The following is a 13,161-nucleotide window of genomic DNA, read 5'->3' on the forward strand; positions in this document are numbered from 1 at the left end:
GCTTCAGTCTCACACTTAGCTGTTAATGTGAAAGTGAGATAACAAACCTCTTTCTAGCTTTTTAAGGCCATCTTTGCACCTTTGCATGAGTCATAATACCTTGACTCAAAAGGTCACAGGAAGGGAGGAGAAATGAGGAAAATCAAAGGACAGAATGATGAAAGTAGCCTGTAAATGAGTCAGTTAATAGGTCTACACATAATGTGAATGACACATGTATACATATTAATACTTGCAATGGAATTAGTCAAGTAAACATACATAGAGACTAGTTTTTAAAGATACAAAATATGTTATGTTGTGCTAATGTTTTATTTTATTTTTTCAATTAAATAGGAATTTAATTGAACTACATTTGCTATTCTTTGAGGCAAGACGTCTGAATGGATACAAATACTGTACCGGATAGTGGTAAAAGTTTAGAACTTATACAATCGTATCACAATGACTTATGACTAACCTTCAGTGTCACCGTGTCCCATTGATGATTTCATCTCGTCTGTGCCGTTTGGGATCTTTCCACTAAAGAGAGGGGAAATAAACATTTATGACACATCCAAAAAGGTGAAACTGAGGCTGTTTAAGATGATAGTATTATAATAAGCTGACTCACAGTCGCGGCACCTGGAAGATGGCACTGTCCACCTCGTTCATCTCTCCTTCTTCGTCCAGTAAGCTGTAGGCACTGCCACTCAGGCCGCTGTCCAATGAGGCTGCTGTGACCGGGGCATCACTGGATCTGTAGCCGGACCGAGCTGTGCAGAGATACGACCATACCCATTACGACAAAGAGACAGGAAGAAGAATTGCACCTCTGCCGGATCCAAGATTGTAAAAACGAGGGCCAAGAAGCATTAGATACCATTTGCGGCAACTAAAATCCATCACAATCAACTTAATACTTTAAATATTTTATGTCGCAGTCAAGAGGGCTTTATTCGAAGCACAAAAGATTGTAATGAATAGCACACAAACACTGCGGACTAGCAAGAAGCATATGAACAAATACTGTACTTGGAAACTTTCTCTCAGACAAAGACAAGACAGTAATAACTCACATATAAAGCTTTCACATAAACAGACAAATAAATCCAGAGAAACATCACAAATATATGTTTATGCAAAAGTAGACCAAACAAGAGGCACGTAGACATTGACATTGTTAGTCATCTCCATGAACTATTAATACAAAATTGAATATCTCAATCTCAGCATTAGTTTAGTTTAAATTGTATGAATATAGTTCCATATCTGGGGGAGTTTAAAGGAAGTTTATGAGTGTATACATATTTTTTTATGAACCCTGTTTATATGCCACCTATTTTTAGATGTTATTCTTGAAGAAATAAATGTTTAAATCCTCAACCGGCTGATCAGGCAGTGTGATAGAGTATGAAGTGAGATGCGTGGATGTGGTGCAGAACAGAATCCATGCCGACACGTTTTTTTTTTTTTCTCTCGGGCCACTCAACATGTCGTCATGAAGGGATCGCTAGAGCTCCACTAATACCAGTTCCATGAAGCGATACAAACAGGGGAGTTGTGACACGGCGGTTGTGGCAGTGGCCCAGTGTTAACTCTCAGTGAATCGCAGTTTGGGACATTCATTTCCTGGTATTAGTGAACTGTGTCGGTGGCCGTGAAGAAAGTGTGTCTCGCTGCATGGATCTCTGGTGATGTGGCTGAGTGCAACTTTCTCTCTGTCTTCCTGGCTCTTTTGTTAGCTTGTAAGACTCCCCTCTCTCTCTCTTTCTCTCTCCCTCTCTCTCTCTCTCTCTCTCTCTCTCTTTCTGCAGGTGTGCGTTAGTAGTATCGCATCCTCTCTTTCTTTCACTCTCTCTTTCTCTCCTTGCTCCCCATCTGTGCTTCAGTCACACGGCAGAGAGGAGACTCTTGGGCAAACTCTCACCTCCGGTGCTCTGCGGCCTCTCTTCTGACACGGCTTTCCTGAGGGTCAGGTGTCTGCCGTCTGCTCTGCTCCCTTTGGCCGACACAACCGATGGCAGGGCAGGCAACCAGTCAGACTGGGCTCTCTGAATGGTGAGCACGCCCACTACGCTGTGTCTCTGGTGCCTCAGTGAGAGGCGGCCTCTTTGGCCTGGATATGTTCGTTTTCACAGGCACAGGTCAGGTGTCAGGGTGTCAAAGGTCATGGGGTTGGAGTTTAAGATGGAAGGAGGGAGGAGCAAGATGGAGATTCAGAGAGCGGTTTATCTTCACCATGGCAACCAGCTTGACTGTCAATCACATGCAGCCACAGTGTGCGGTGCACATTTGCCCCTCCTGCATGTCACTAGGAGGCGGGGTGTGCAGCATCTACTGAGGTGCATTGTGAGTCCGATAGTTGTTCAAACAAAACAAAAAAAAGGGGGGGAGGGGGGGTTAGCGGACTGCATGCACAGCCATCTCAGTCGAGAAAAGCTGGTCGCTGTTATTAATTATTTAAAGAGCAAAAGAAAAACAACTACCAAAAGAGGTTGATGATATTTTGGGGAGGGGGTGGGATTGCAACTTTCTTCTGTTTTACTGGCGGATCAATGAATCCAACATATTGAATCGCTAGCTGGTGACAAAAACCTCTCTAGGAATCAGAAACTCTTTCCCGAAGAACTCTGCTCCAATAAATGAACTACTGAAATAGTTTATCATTTGCTAGTCTTGCCATTTGAGAGAGCTGGAGATGTCACCGTGCTCCGGCAGTTATTGACAGATTTTGCTGATTTGTTTCTTCCAAATTTATCCTGCAACTCTGCTGTTTCTTTTTCAGATTTGACTTTGTTTTCATACCGTCATACTTCTACTCGTCCCAAGTAAAGTTAATGTCTTTAAATTGCCATTCAAAACAGCGAAACCAAACTTCAACGTAGGTAAAAGTAATTATTTCTGTTTAGCGTCATACTAAATTATTTTAGAGAATAAGATTTAGCCTATCACCCGTTTACTTTTTTTTGTCAATGGTTAGAACTGGCCTTCAATAAGCAACCATTACGCCTCTTTGGGATTCTTTTAAAACGGGTCAAACTTAGGGAGGTCAAAGACGGTGTGCTACAGGTGAGGCGCTGGCTCTACACACTTGTGAGTACGCACAGAAGAGAAGCGGTGGGAGGTTGACACACTGTGAATACAACGGGGGAGAGGACCAGAGGGTGTAAAGGGTGAGGGAAACCAAAGAATATAAAAGGTAACTAAATAATCAGGGGAAAAAAAAAAAAAAAAACAGAAGGTGGAACAGATGAGTACGAGAAGGCCATGCTGCGTAGGCTTTATTTGCGTCTTGGTTTACTTGGTTGAAGGCGTTGTGGCAGCTGCTGCTGCTGCTGTGGCTGCTGTGGGGCATCGCCCGTTGCTATGCCGCTGTCCTGATGGTGTTGCCGTGCGGCACTTTTGCTGGAGCGCGAAGCGCCGTGCGAGCGAGAATGTTGGCTGTGTCCGTGGCTTTGGCTCTGGCTCTCGGACGGGGAAGGCTTCGATGTGCCAGGGCTACTGTGAGATTTCTCGATTGAGGGCACCTGCGTGTCTAAAACAACCAGATTCACCAAATTACCAAAAAAAGCTATTTTCTACCTTCGTTAACTTAGATGCTGCTACCTTTTGCGTACCACTTGTAGTGATTAAGTAGCTGGCTTGTGAGAAACTTCATTTAACCAGCATGGTAACTGCCTTACTTAAGTCTATGAACTTCAAGCAGCCTCATTCAATTTGATGGTTATTTTTTCTAAATTAGGGGAGCATTTAAAGCCTTCCACGACCATGTTGCCTTCTGTGTTAGAAGACATATGGAGAGAAGCTAAGGCTAGGCCTCTGAGCTAGGTGACATCATGGCAACCAAGAAAACAGACCATGAGAAAGCAAAAAGCATGACGCTGAAGCTACGATGGGTGCGCAATAATGGGCGTAAGAAGATTCTGGTAAAGAGAAAAGACTGAGAGAGAAACAGGTGGACAGAGGCGGACACCGAGATAGTGGGGAGATACAGACGAGAGAAGCAGTGACAGGAGAGGAGAGCACAAAGTGTGAAGAAGAAAGAAAAACAGAGTTCAAGAAGAAAGCACGGAAACCGAAATAGCGTAAAACAGCAGAGTACAGATGGTTGTTAGGAGAGGATGGTGATGAAGTCAAGCAGCTGAATGGAATTTCATCGTGTCCTACCCTTGGCCGGATCTGGAAAAATCCCGTGGCTTCGGCTCTTGATGACAGATGATTTTGGGGAATCCTGATTGTCTTGTGCGGACCCAGTGGTTTTAGGGGAGGAGTGCTGTGAGGAGGGTTTAGAGGAACCGTGTCGGCTCTGGCCTGAGTGGGAGCGCCGGTGGTGGTCCCCCTCGCTCTGCTCCTTCAGGAGGAGCCACCGCGGGACGTTGTCCAGTTGGGCTGTGTTGGACAGGTCAATAAGGACCTGGACACAAACACAAACAGTTTAATGGATATATATGCATCAAACGTTTTGGTGCATCACTGAACTGAACGCATGGTGAAAGAGGTTTACCTCTCCTAAGAAGTCGTTAGAGGAGCACTTGTCATAGTCCCACACGCTCACTTCCAGGGTCTTCTTCCTCAGCTGATACACACGCACAGATAGGAAGTCAATGCATTATTATAGTGGCAAAATAGCCCAAATCTCCAAAATGACTAGTGCCTGAAAAAAATGTTTTTTTGTCTTTGGTGTCTCGCCTTAAAGAAAAAAAAACAAAAAACGTATGAACTGGGCTTAAAGCAGAAACAGACATTCAGCAGCTTTAAATAAACAGACAACAGAAGTCCATAAATTCTGTGGTTGATATGGTTCCAATGAATCTAAAATGGGATCTAAAATGATATAATTAAATCCCAATGGCATATCCATCTGCTCCACTAAAGCCAATGGCCACAATGCCAGTCAGCATGCCAGCAGAGAAAAAGCAGAATCATCATTTTAACAAGGAAGTTGGCACATTGTGAGTTCTCCTCTGTGTGTGCCTTACACGCACTGAATATTGTAGGGTTATAGAAAGAATACTACACAACATCAATACTATTTTACACACTAATAACACTGTGACATGTAAGGTACTATGACCCATTGAATGTGCGCAGCTATGCCTATGAGAAATGTGTGTGTGACCACATACTTGCTCCAAGTGGATGTTTTTATAGATGACGGTCTGGTTCCACTCAGGGTTGAGACTCTTGCCTGCGTGTTTGGACCTCCTCTTATTTTCGGCACTGGGGGGTGGGGGGGGAGGGGGGGGAAACATCACAACAAGATACATTCGGTCACAGACGTGCAAAAGCCCCGGAGGATAGTGGACCATCACAATGCAGTGAGCATAATATATATTGTGCACAATGTAGACAGTAGAAGGGAGAGAATGAATGTGATGCACATTGTTTGGACGGTAACAATGTATGGGCCTACGTGCAGGATACGATGTTAGGGCAGCTGCAAAAAAGTCCATTTTGATGTCCATCAAGTCATTTAGTCTCATATCATTTTGATGGTTTAAAACAAGTGAAAAGGTATGCCAGTATAGAACGAGTGATTTATCTCCATATGCCAATAACTCAGTCAGGTAAACAATTCTCCAGATCACTGAATTGCAAACAACAGTAGAAGAAATACTTTAAAAAAAAAAAAGTCAATTTGCTTCATAATAGCATAATCTGACTTTACTGACTAATTATTTCAATTGTTTTAATAAAAAACAACATTTTATATCCCAGCAGACTCACTGGAATAGTATGAATGACTTGATAAGATGGATGTTTTTTGCAGTGTGTAGGGTTTGATTTAAGATTGTAGGACATGAGTAAGTCTGTAAGCGTTAGTTTGGTAAAGACAAGAACAATTTACGGTATTTTGGGAAGAAAATGGGATGAATAAGGACTGCAGAGCAAAAATAATGGTAGAATGTGTTGAATGTGGCGGAGCATCAAGGGTACAGTACGATGTCTGGGCACGATGTAGGACATTACTGAGGGATTTTAATCACAAAACAGGGACAAACTAAAGGGAGTCGGGTTCAATGTTAGGATTTCAAATCACAATGGTTGTGAACAAAGAAGGACTATCTACCAGTGACACACAACAGCCGGAAAACGTTAATTGTCAGCACAGGGAGTATCAGTTTATTAATGTTATGTTAAAGACATGGGAAGATGTTAATATTTAGGGATTCAAGACCTCGAAAATGCAAAGCTAAGCCCAAAGGTGGGTGGAACATCATGAGAATATGGGGACCAGGGGAAATACACAATATAGGGGAGTTAGTGGAACTTAACAAACTGATTTGTATCATCAAGCTACCCATCAGTTGGAAAACAATTTGGACGTTTTTGTTACCTTCACCAAACTGACAACCAAATTTTTAACCAAAACAAAACCAAAGTACCAAAGTGGTCAAGTCACATACCTGGCGTTCTGGACAACCATGACCTGACTGAGAGGGTCCAGCATGCATTAAATATAGAGAACAACATACAGAAACAATAGTCAGAGGGAGGGTGGGCGTTCAAAGAGTGTCTGTGGACTGTGAGTGTGTTCGTGGGAACGGGGAGATCACTGTAGATTTAGTTTTATCGTGGGATTTACTAAGTGTGTGTTTAGGAAAGAGGCAAGAACGGGGAACTGTGGTGTGCTGCAGGGGTGGATTGAATTTGTGCCTTAATGTGTCGTGAACTGTGTTGAGAGGGCTTTCAGGTGATGAAACGCATCCAGTGGCAACCGTAGTGGAGATCTGCTGCTCATGGAACAGCTGTGGAGAGCCGATTGCATTTATGAATCTTTGGAGTCCGTGGTACTCGGACGGGGGGGACTGCATCCTTTTCTCATCATCATCATCATTACTTTACAGAGCCCTACTGTGTAGAGTTGAAAGTGGTATTTTTTAGGATTAGCACATTATCTTGGCTGATACACTAACAAATATAGAGCGACAGATTCCTGCAGGGCAACAAACCCGAATTTGGACAAAACTCTTCGGTAATTTCTCAAACTTTACTCTTTCAACCGTAGCGGAAATGATGCTTCTGCGGAGATGCACGTGAACGTCTCTGTCAGACCACACAGAGAAGGGCGTTATGGGTAACTGTAGGTTAGAGAGGCTTGCGGAGGAGCGGGTGCCGTGCTGAGCTAGTTACCCTCTGAGAGGAAGTGCGCCCCTGGCTGCGGAAGCACACATGCACTCAGTAAAAGGTGGACCTTCTCTTTGATCTCCCCGATGCACATGACAAGTAGTAACGTGTTTCTCAACTTAACATGTTCTATCCCCTGTCTATAAGGCACATACTTTAACAGATAAAAGCGTTTGTTTACACTGTCTCCACGGTGAAATTGATTTCCATTTCATGATTTCTCCAACGTTTTCTTTACATTGTGGTTCACTAAAAGTGATCATCGGCGCTGGTATGAAAGAAACACACATGCGAACGTGTCCGAAAGAGACTTATGCGCCGCCTGGAGAAGCATAATTTCAGCCTCATACACATTGGCCTGTAAATGTGGATTACTTTTGCCACTTTTCCCTCTTTTCTGGTCGCTAGGTGCTACACTTCTATTTATAACCACCCGTTTCACTGCAACAGCTCCATGTGGTTGCCATTGAAATCTGTGATGCAACTGAAAAGCCTCTGTATGGATTGCAGTCGGTGCTCCGACAGCTGTGAGTGCGTCCATGTATACGCACATGTAGCATATACACGAGTACTTTCACACTTATGTGCTTAAGTGTGCGTTTTTCCCATAACAGCTTCCAGCAGGGCGGCTGCAGGGCTCGTGAGTCCCGTGCCACTCTGCCAGTTCCTTTAACGTAACCATAGCCTTGTCTAAAACACACGGTGGTGTTTGCATCTGCACATGTCAAACTGAAGGCGGCTGCAAAGCTCACAGCCGTGCATCATTGCTTTTATCTGAAACCAATCACAGGAAAAAAAAAAAAAGAAAAGAAAAAAAAAAAAAACAGTCTCTCGAGGGGCCCCAAACAGCAGAGAAGGTGGGAGAGTCAATTACATTACAGCGCAATCACAGTGAGAAAGGAAGCCCTGGACTTAGGTTGAACGTGTGGATCGTATTGCGAGTGAATATGAGAGCTATTGATTTTGACTGCACTCATACTAGAACTCCCATCAACGGGGGCAACGTCGACACAAGAACACAAGCAACTTCGTATCGTTTACATAACGTTTCTGTCAATCAGTTGCGATAAAAGGGGCTGATGAGTCCCCGTAGCAAGTTCATGTCGCGTGACGCCAATGGAACTGCACTGTGAAACATATCATTTGATGGACCTGGTGTGCAGTGTATAGGTGCTATGGAATTGATACCAAAGAAAGGTCATGTGCTGCACGTTGAAAGATGTTATGGTAAGCCCAAAATCAATTGTAAATCGATTTTTAAAATGAATGGAAATTAGGTTTGAGCTTAACAAAGTGGCTGCCTTTGTAGCCTGGATGTTAATGGGGCTATCTAAGCAGGTGCATCGCTCAAATTCCTTCTCTGAAAGTGGCTGAGTGACTATGAGAACGGTCACATCTGACACACCTCTCTCTCGATCAACGATCTCTAAAACATTTTCCTGATCTTGTATACATTTTATCCTGAACTGGCCCTCCGTCCTTGTTCTGAACTGCTTTAGGTGTGCTTGCGGGTTCCAAGCCTTTGACTCACCCTCTCCCTGGTAGGAGATACACTTTAACAAACGGGTCAGAGAAGCCATTGTTGTCCCGCGGGGCAAGGTTTCTGGCCTGCAGGACATGAACAATCAAGTTGCCAAGCTGCTTGTCGTAGTGGATTTGAAGCTGCAAAGAGAAGCACATTGAATTACAATTGATTCAAAAGCATTTGGTGAGAGAAACTACGAAAGAAAGAGATTCACTTTGTATTTTTATGCATTTATTCAATGTGATGCTTTTTTTTTTTTAAATGCTGAACGACAGAAGGAAACTAACAATGATCACTTTCTATTTGCTTACATTTAAACTTAAACACTACAAAGCTCATCCTTTTGTGTCACAGACCTGTATCTCCCCAGAGATGGGGTGGGACTGGGTCTTCATTCCCTCTGCAGTCTGTAAGAAATAAAAGCAACATGCTTAGATACCGTTAGCAGAAGTCTGTAGGCGGATACTAAATGTTAACTGGTGGGTGTACTGTACATAACACTGTACTGCGCTGCGCTTTATGCAGCGTTTGAGGCTAAACAAGTTGATCTGTTTTAATATTCATTTCAGATGAGTTACCAGTGGAAAATTCTTATAATTCATTCTGTACTGGTGTTCTCAAATGATTTCTTAAGTGTATAATACAAGAAGAGTTACCTAATGTGGACGATTTTAATAAACTTGGAGTAAAAGAAATATACATATACATAAAAATATGTTCGAACAAGAAAAACAGGATATTAAATATGTCTCATAAATAATTCCTTACACTGATTATGCCTACCAAAGCTCTGGGAAGTTAAGAATGTTGTAAGGGGATGTATGAACCAAAAAGCATGGTTTACCCATCAATTCATAATGATATTACGCTTAAAATACCAATTCTTAAAGATAAGCTGAAATTATTGGAAGGCGAACATGACAAACAAACCCTCCTCTGACTCGCCTTGCTGCTGTGGCGTTTCTTGCTGACGGAGGGCGATCCTGGCTGACCGGGGCTGGAGGTTGCTGAGGTGGTGGGGGGCAGGCCGGAGGAAGAGGTGGAGGTGGGAGCCTGCTGCTGGGACACCTTTTGCAGCTCGGCCGCCAGCTGCTTGGGGTCAACACCTGGAGACCTGGGAGGTCTGTCACCTAAACGGGGGGTCACACCAGCATCGTTATGCAAAGGCTCCCGCAGGTTAGAGGGCGACAGAAATCATGACGACACAACATTGAGTTGGATATGAAAGGCTGCACAGTGTGGTAGCGCTTTTAAGAACAATCTCGCGGTCTGTTATGCAGACAGAAAGAGGAACTAGGCCACAAGAAATGTACGGCTGAACTTGAGAAAAGAGAGAATTGTAGATGAAAGCGATATGACAAGGGCGTCTAAAAATTGCAGGAGACAAAAGGTAATTGGGATATTCTGAGAAGACAGGGAGAGTAGTGGGGGGGAAAAGTGAGAAGCAGCAGTCGCATGTTGGGGTTGGAGTTATACAAATACTGTAGTTTACCTTTGCTGTGCTCCTGGAAATCCAGGTGGTCGGAACCGTCGGACTCAGCCAGCATGTTGAGATCGCTGACAGAAGGGAAAATAATTTGACATATAATTCAGAGAATTGAGTAGAAAAGAGAAAATAAAGAAAATAAGCCAAAGACAAACTGAAGAACGTTATAGTCGACGAAGATGACTTACTTACTTACTACATTTAAGTCGGGCACAGTTAGCAATCATGACTTTATCTTTAAAGCAGATGTTTCATGGAATTAAATGTGTAATGTGGGGGGAAATTGAGCTTTTCAAATCCATGACAATGACGGGGAAAAAAAGAAAGAAGAGTAGAGGGTGACATCAGGGAAATGAAGAGGCAGGAAATGTAAGATGATGGATCAAAGTGATGATCAGAGAATGACGAAGAAAATAAAGAAATGACCGAAGGATGAGTGTGGATTGCTAATAATAGAATACAGGAGAGAAAGATAGAACGGTATAAAGGTTATACTCACAGTCTGACACACACTTCTGCCTCATTGCATGGCTGCCCGACCAGCCCTTGTACCTCTTCATAGGTTTTCCCCGTCAAAGGAACACCACTCCACTCCAGCACTTGCATTCCTATACACGATTACACAATTGCACACAGTCATACACACAAGAAAACAATGTCTGTAGATACAAACACTTCACCTTAAACCAAATCAAAGGCTTGAAGGGAGGAGCTCTTTGAAAGACTGAAGGGATTAACTCATGCTAAAAAATACATTTTCCGTTCCAGGAACCAGATTAGGGTCTAACATCCATTCTTTGATTCAATTTACAGCAAAAAAAAAAATTGATTCTTGTACTCAAACGTCATGCATCAGACTTCAAGCCAAAACTGGAGCGATAAATGCTTGTGACAGCCGAAACAGCAGCCGTGTGACAGACTGCCCTGTGGAGCACTCAGGCACAGAACTGGTTTAAAAGGAACCTGGAAATGGCTTCATGTTATTCCAGCTATAAAACTATCATTCCAAACGTGATGCATTACGGCCTGGAAAGAACACAAAATCCAATCAGATACTAGTTTCACTCATCTAGTCCAGCCAAAGACAAATGACTCATAGAGGGGACTGATCATTTATTATATTTAATGCAGCAGTGAAAGCTCATATGAATCCACACAGCACAGCAAACCCACTGCATCTTCCAAAAAAAAAAAAAAGCCCACACCCTGCACACTAGCAGGACTTACAAGGTTTCAAACAGCTCATCAGGAGGCTCCGTTTGCGACGATACTCACGAGCTGCATGTGTGAGTGACAGGGAAGCTACTGTAGTTTCATCATAAGGTCATTCATCAAAATGTTCACACTTTGTGGTTGACATGCGTGTTGCAGTTTGCACGCCTTCAAAGAAACTTGAATTCCAGTGATAAGACAAACAAGCATGCATTCGTACACGTAGCGACACGGAGCGTCCACGCTTGTTGAATCTGACAACGTTTCTCCGTATTCACACCGCAGAGGGTGAGATGTCGTGTTCTTTGCAGCCATTCTGCTCAGCGTCGATGACAGGGTTACGGCCGTTGTCACGGTCGAGTTATCCTTGGGGCTAAGAACGCTGCAGATATGTCTCGACTATCGGACTGAACAATCGTCAACAGCTTCGGGCAGTACCGTTGTCTTCTTTCCGTGCAATGACGGCTGAGACGGAGTACGTTTAAAGTAACGGGTAGAAAAGGTTTAAAGCAGAGGCAGGGGATGTATTTGAATAACTCTTCTGACCCCGATGTTTCCGTCGATGTATGGATTTCAGTTGAAAGAAACAGTATGGTCAAGTGCCTGGGCCTATGCCTGGTAGGCCCGTTTAGTAATCCATACTTGATTAAAATACAGACCAAAGTTGGAAATTGGAAGATTAAGAATCTTGTTTAATATATATATATATATTTTTTTTAGACACTCTAGTAGTGTGGCTCTCGGGATGACAATGTCAAAAAGAATGGATTGCTGTGAAATTTGCTCCAGATTGCTGTGAAATTTGTCACAGATATTCAAGGTCCCACGAGAACATGTTCTAATAACATGGGGGAACCTCAGACTGTTCATCTGGCAACAACATCATGTCAACATTTGAATTTGCAACACCTGCAACACTGACAACCCTCCCATCAGCCCCAGCTGTACTTTGTTTAGTGCTAATTAGTAAATGGCAAATGTTAATATGCTAACATGCTCAACTAAGAAAATAAACATGGTGAACATTACACCTGTGAAACATCTGCATAAGCATTGTCACTGTGCGCATTTTAGCATTTGGTGTGCTTAATTAGTGCCTCACAGATTTGCTAGCATGGCGGTAGACTCATATCAAGTTACAGTAGGGACTCCCACTATGTTACAAAGACCCTTAATATTCCCACTATTGTTCCCAACTGTATTTGTTGTATTTGTATTTTTTGATTAAGCAGTGTTTCACTGGAAACCTTTAGAATGTCCTGCTAAAGAAGTGGGAGGAAGAGAAACAGCAATTTAAAAAGGATTTGTAAAGGAAAGGGAAGGAGACACAAACAAGAACAGAAAGTATGAAAAGAATTGCCCACGCTCAAGCACACACACACACACACACACACATCCTCAGACCGCTGACAGATGGATAGCGCCCTACACAGGTCCAACGCGGGCAGTATTTCTGTCTCTATCCCTATCTCATCGTCCATAGATCTCCAGTGTGGCAGCTTCAAAACGGCGCGGGGCACAGATTTACCAATTGTCCGACACCCTCAATGTGGCTCAACACAGAGATTAAAGCGGACTGTGAGCAGACAGGTGGACTGGGAGGGTGAGATGGTTAACTGTTCCCAGACTGCACCATGCGAAATCAATTCCGCCTCATGAAATGTGTTATGCCACACAGCAACATCCTGAGGTGGTGTCAGTGAGCTGTGTGTGGGTGAAATCACAGGTCATAGGGGTTAGTGCACAATGGTTACTTTTCAAAATAGCTAACTGTGGCTGCTGCAGTATCGAGCTACTGTAACCCTTGTAATACCCCAACCAGATGTGT

General features: G+C 43.3%; 1 protein-coding gene across 1 annotated transcript in view; it reads right to left on the minus strand.

Annotated features, from left to right (window-relative positions):
• Positions 1–13,161, minus strand: part of pcloa (piccolo presynaptic cytomatrix protein a) — a 54,539-nt gene that overhangs the window by 4,773 nt on the left and 36,605 nt on the right. Inside the window, exons 12-24 of the mRNA XM_068717412.1 lie at positions 10,621–10,729; positions 10,128–10,192; positions 9,581–9,765; positions 8,992–9,042; positions 8,642–8,772; positions 6,390–6,416; positions 5,109–5,202; positions 4,487–4,558; positions 4,150–4,396; positions 3,284–3,517; positions 1,910–2,098; positions 614–755; positions 461–522 (exon numbers count right to left, since the gene is read on the minus strand). Of these exons, the coding sequence (XP_068573513.1) occupies positions 461–522; positions 614–755; positions 1,910–2,098; positions 3,284–3,517; positions 4,150–4,396; positions 4,487–4,558; positions 5,109–5,202; positions 6,390–6,416; positions 8,642–8,772; positions 8,992–9,042; positions 9,581–9,765; positions 10,128–10,192; positions 10,621–10,729 (1,608 nt within the window). The remainder of the gene's footprint in view (positions 1–460; positions 523–613; positions 756–1,909; positions 2,099–3,283; positions 3,518–4,149; positions 4,397–4,486; positions 4,559–5,108; positions 5,203–6,389; positions 6,417–8,641; positions 8,773–8,991; positions 9,043–9,580; positions 9,766–10,127; positions 10,193–10,620; positions 10,730–13,161) is intronic.

Source organism: Cebidichthys violaceus, unplaced genomic scaffold (assembly GCF_023349555.1).
Source record: "Cebidichthys violaceus isolate CVI_PGR_0920_01 unplaced genomic scaffold, fCebVio1.0.p SCAF_21, whole genome shotgun sequence".
Taxonomy (NCBI): domain Eukaryota; kingdom Metazoa; phylum Chordata; class Actinopteri; order Perciformes; family Stichaeidae; genus Cebidichthys; species Cebidichthys violaceus.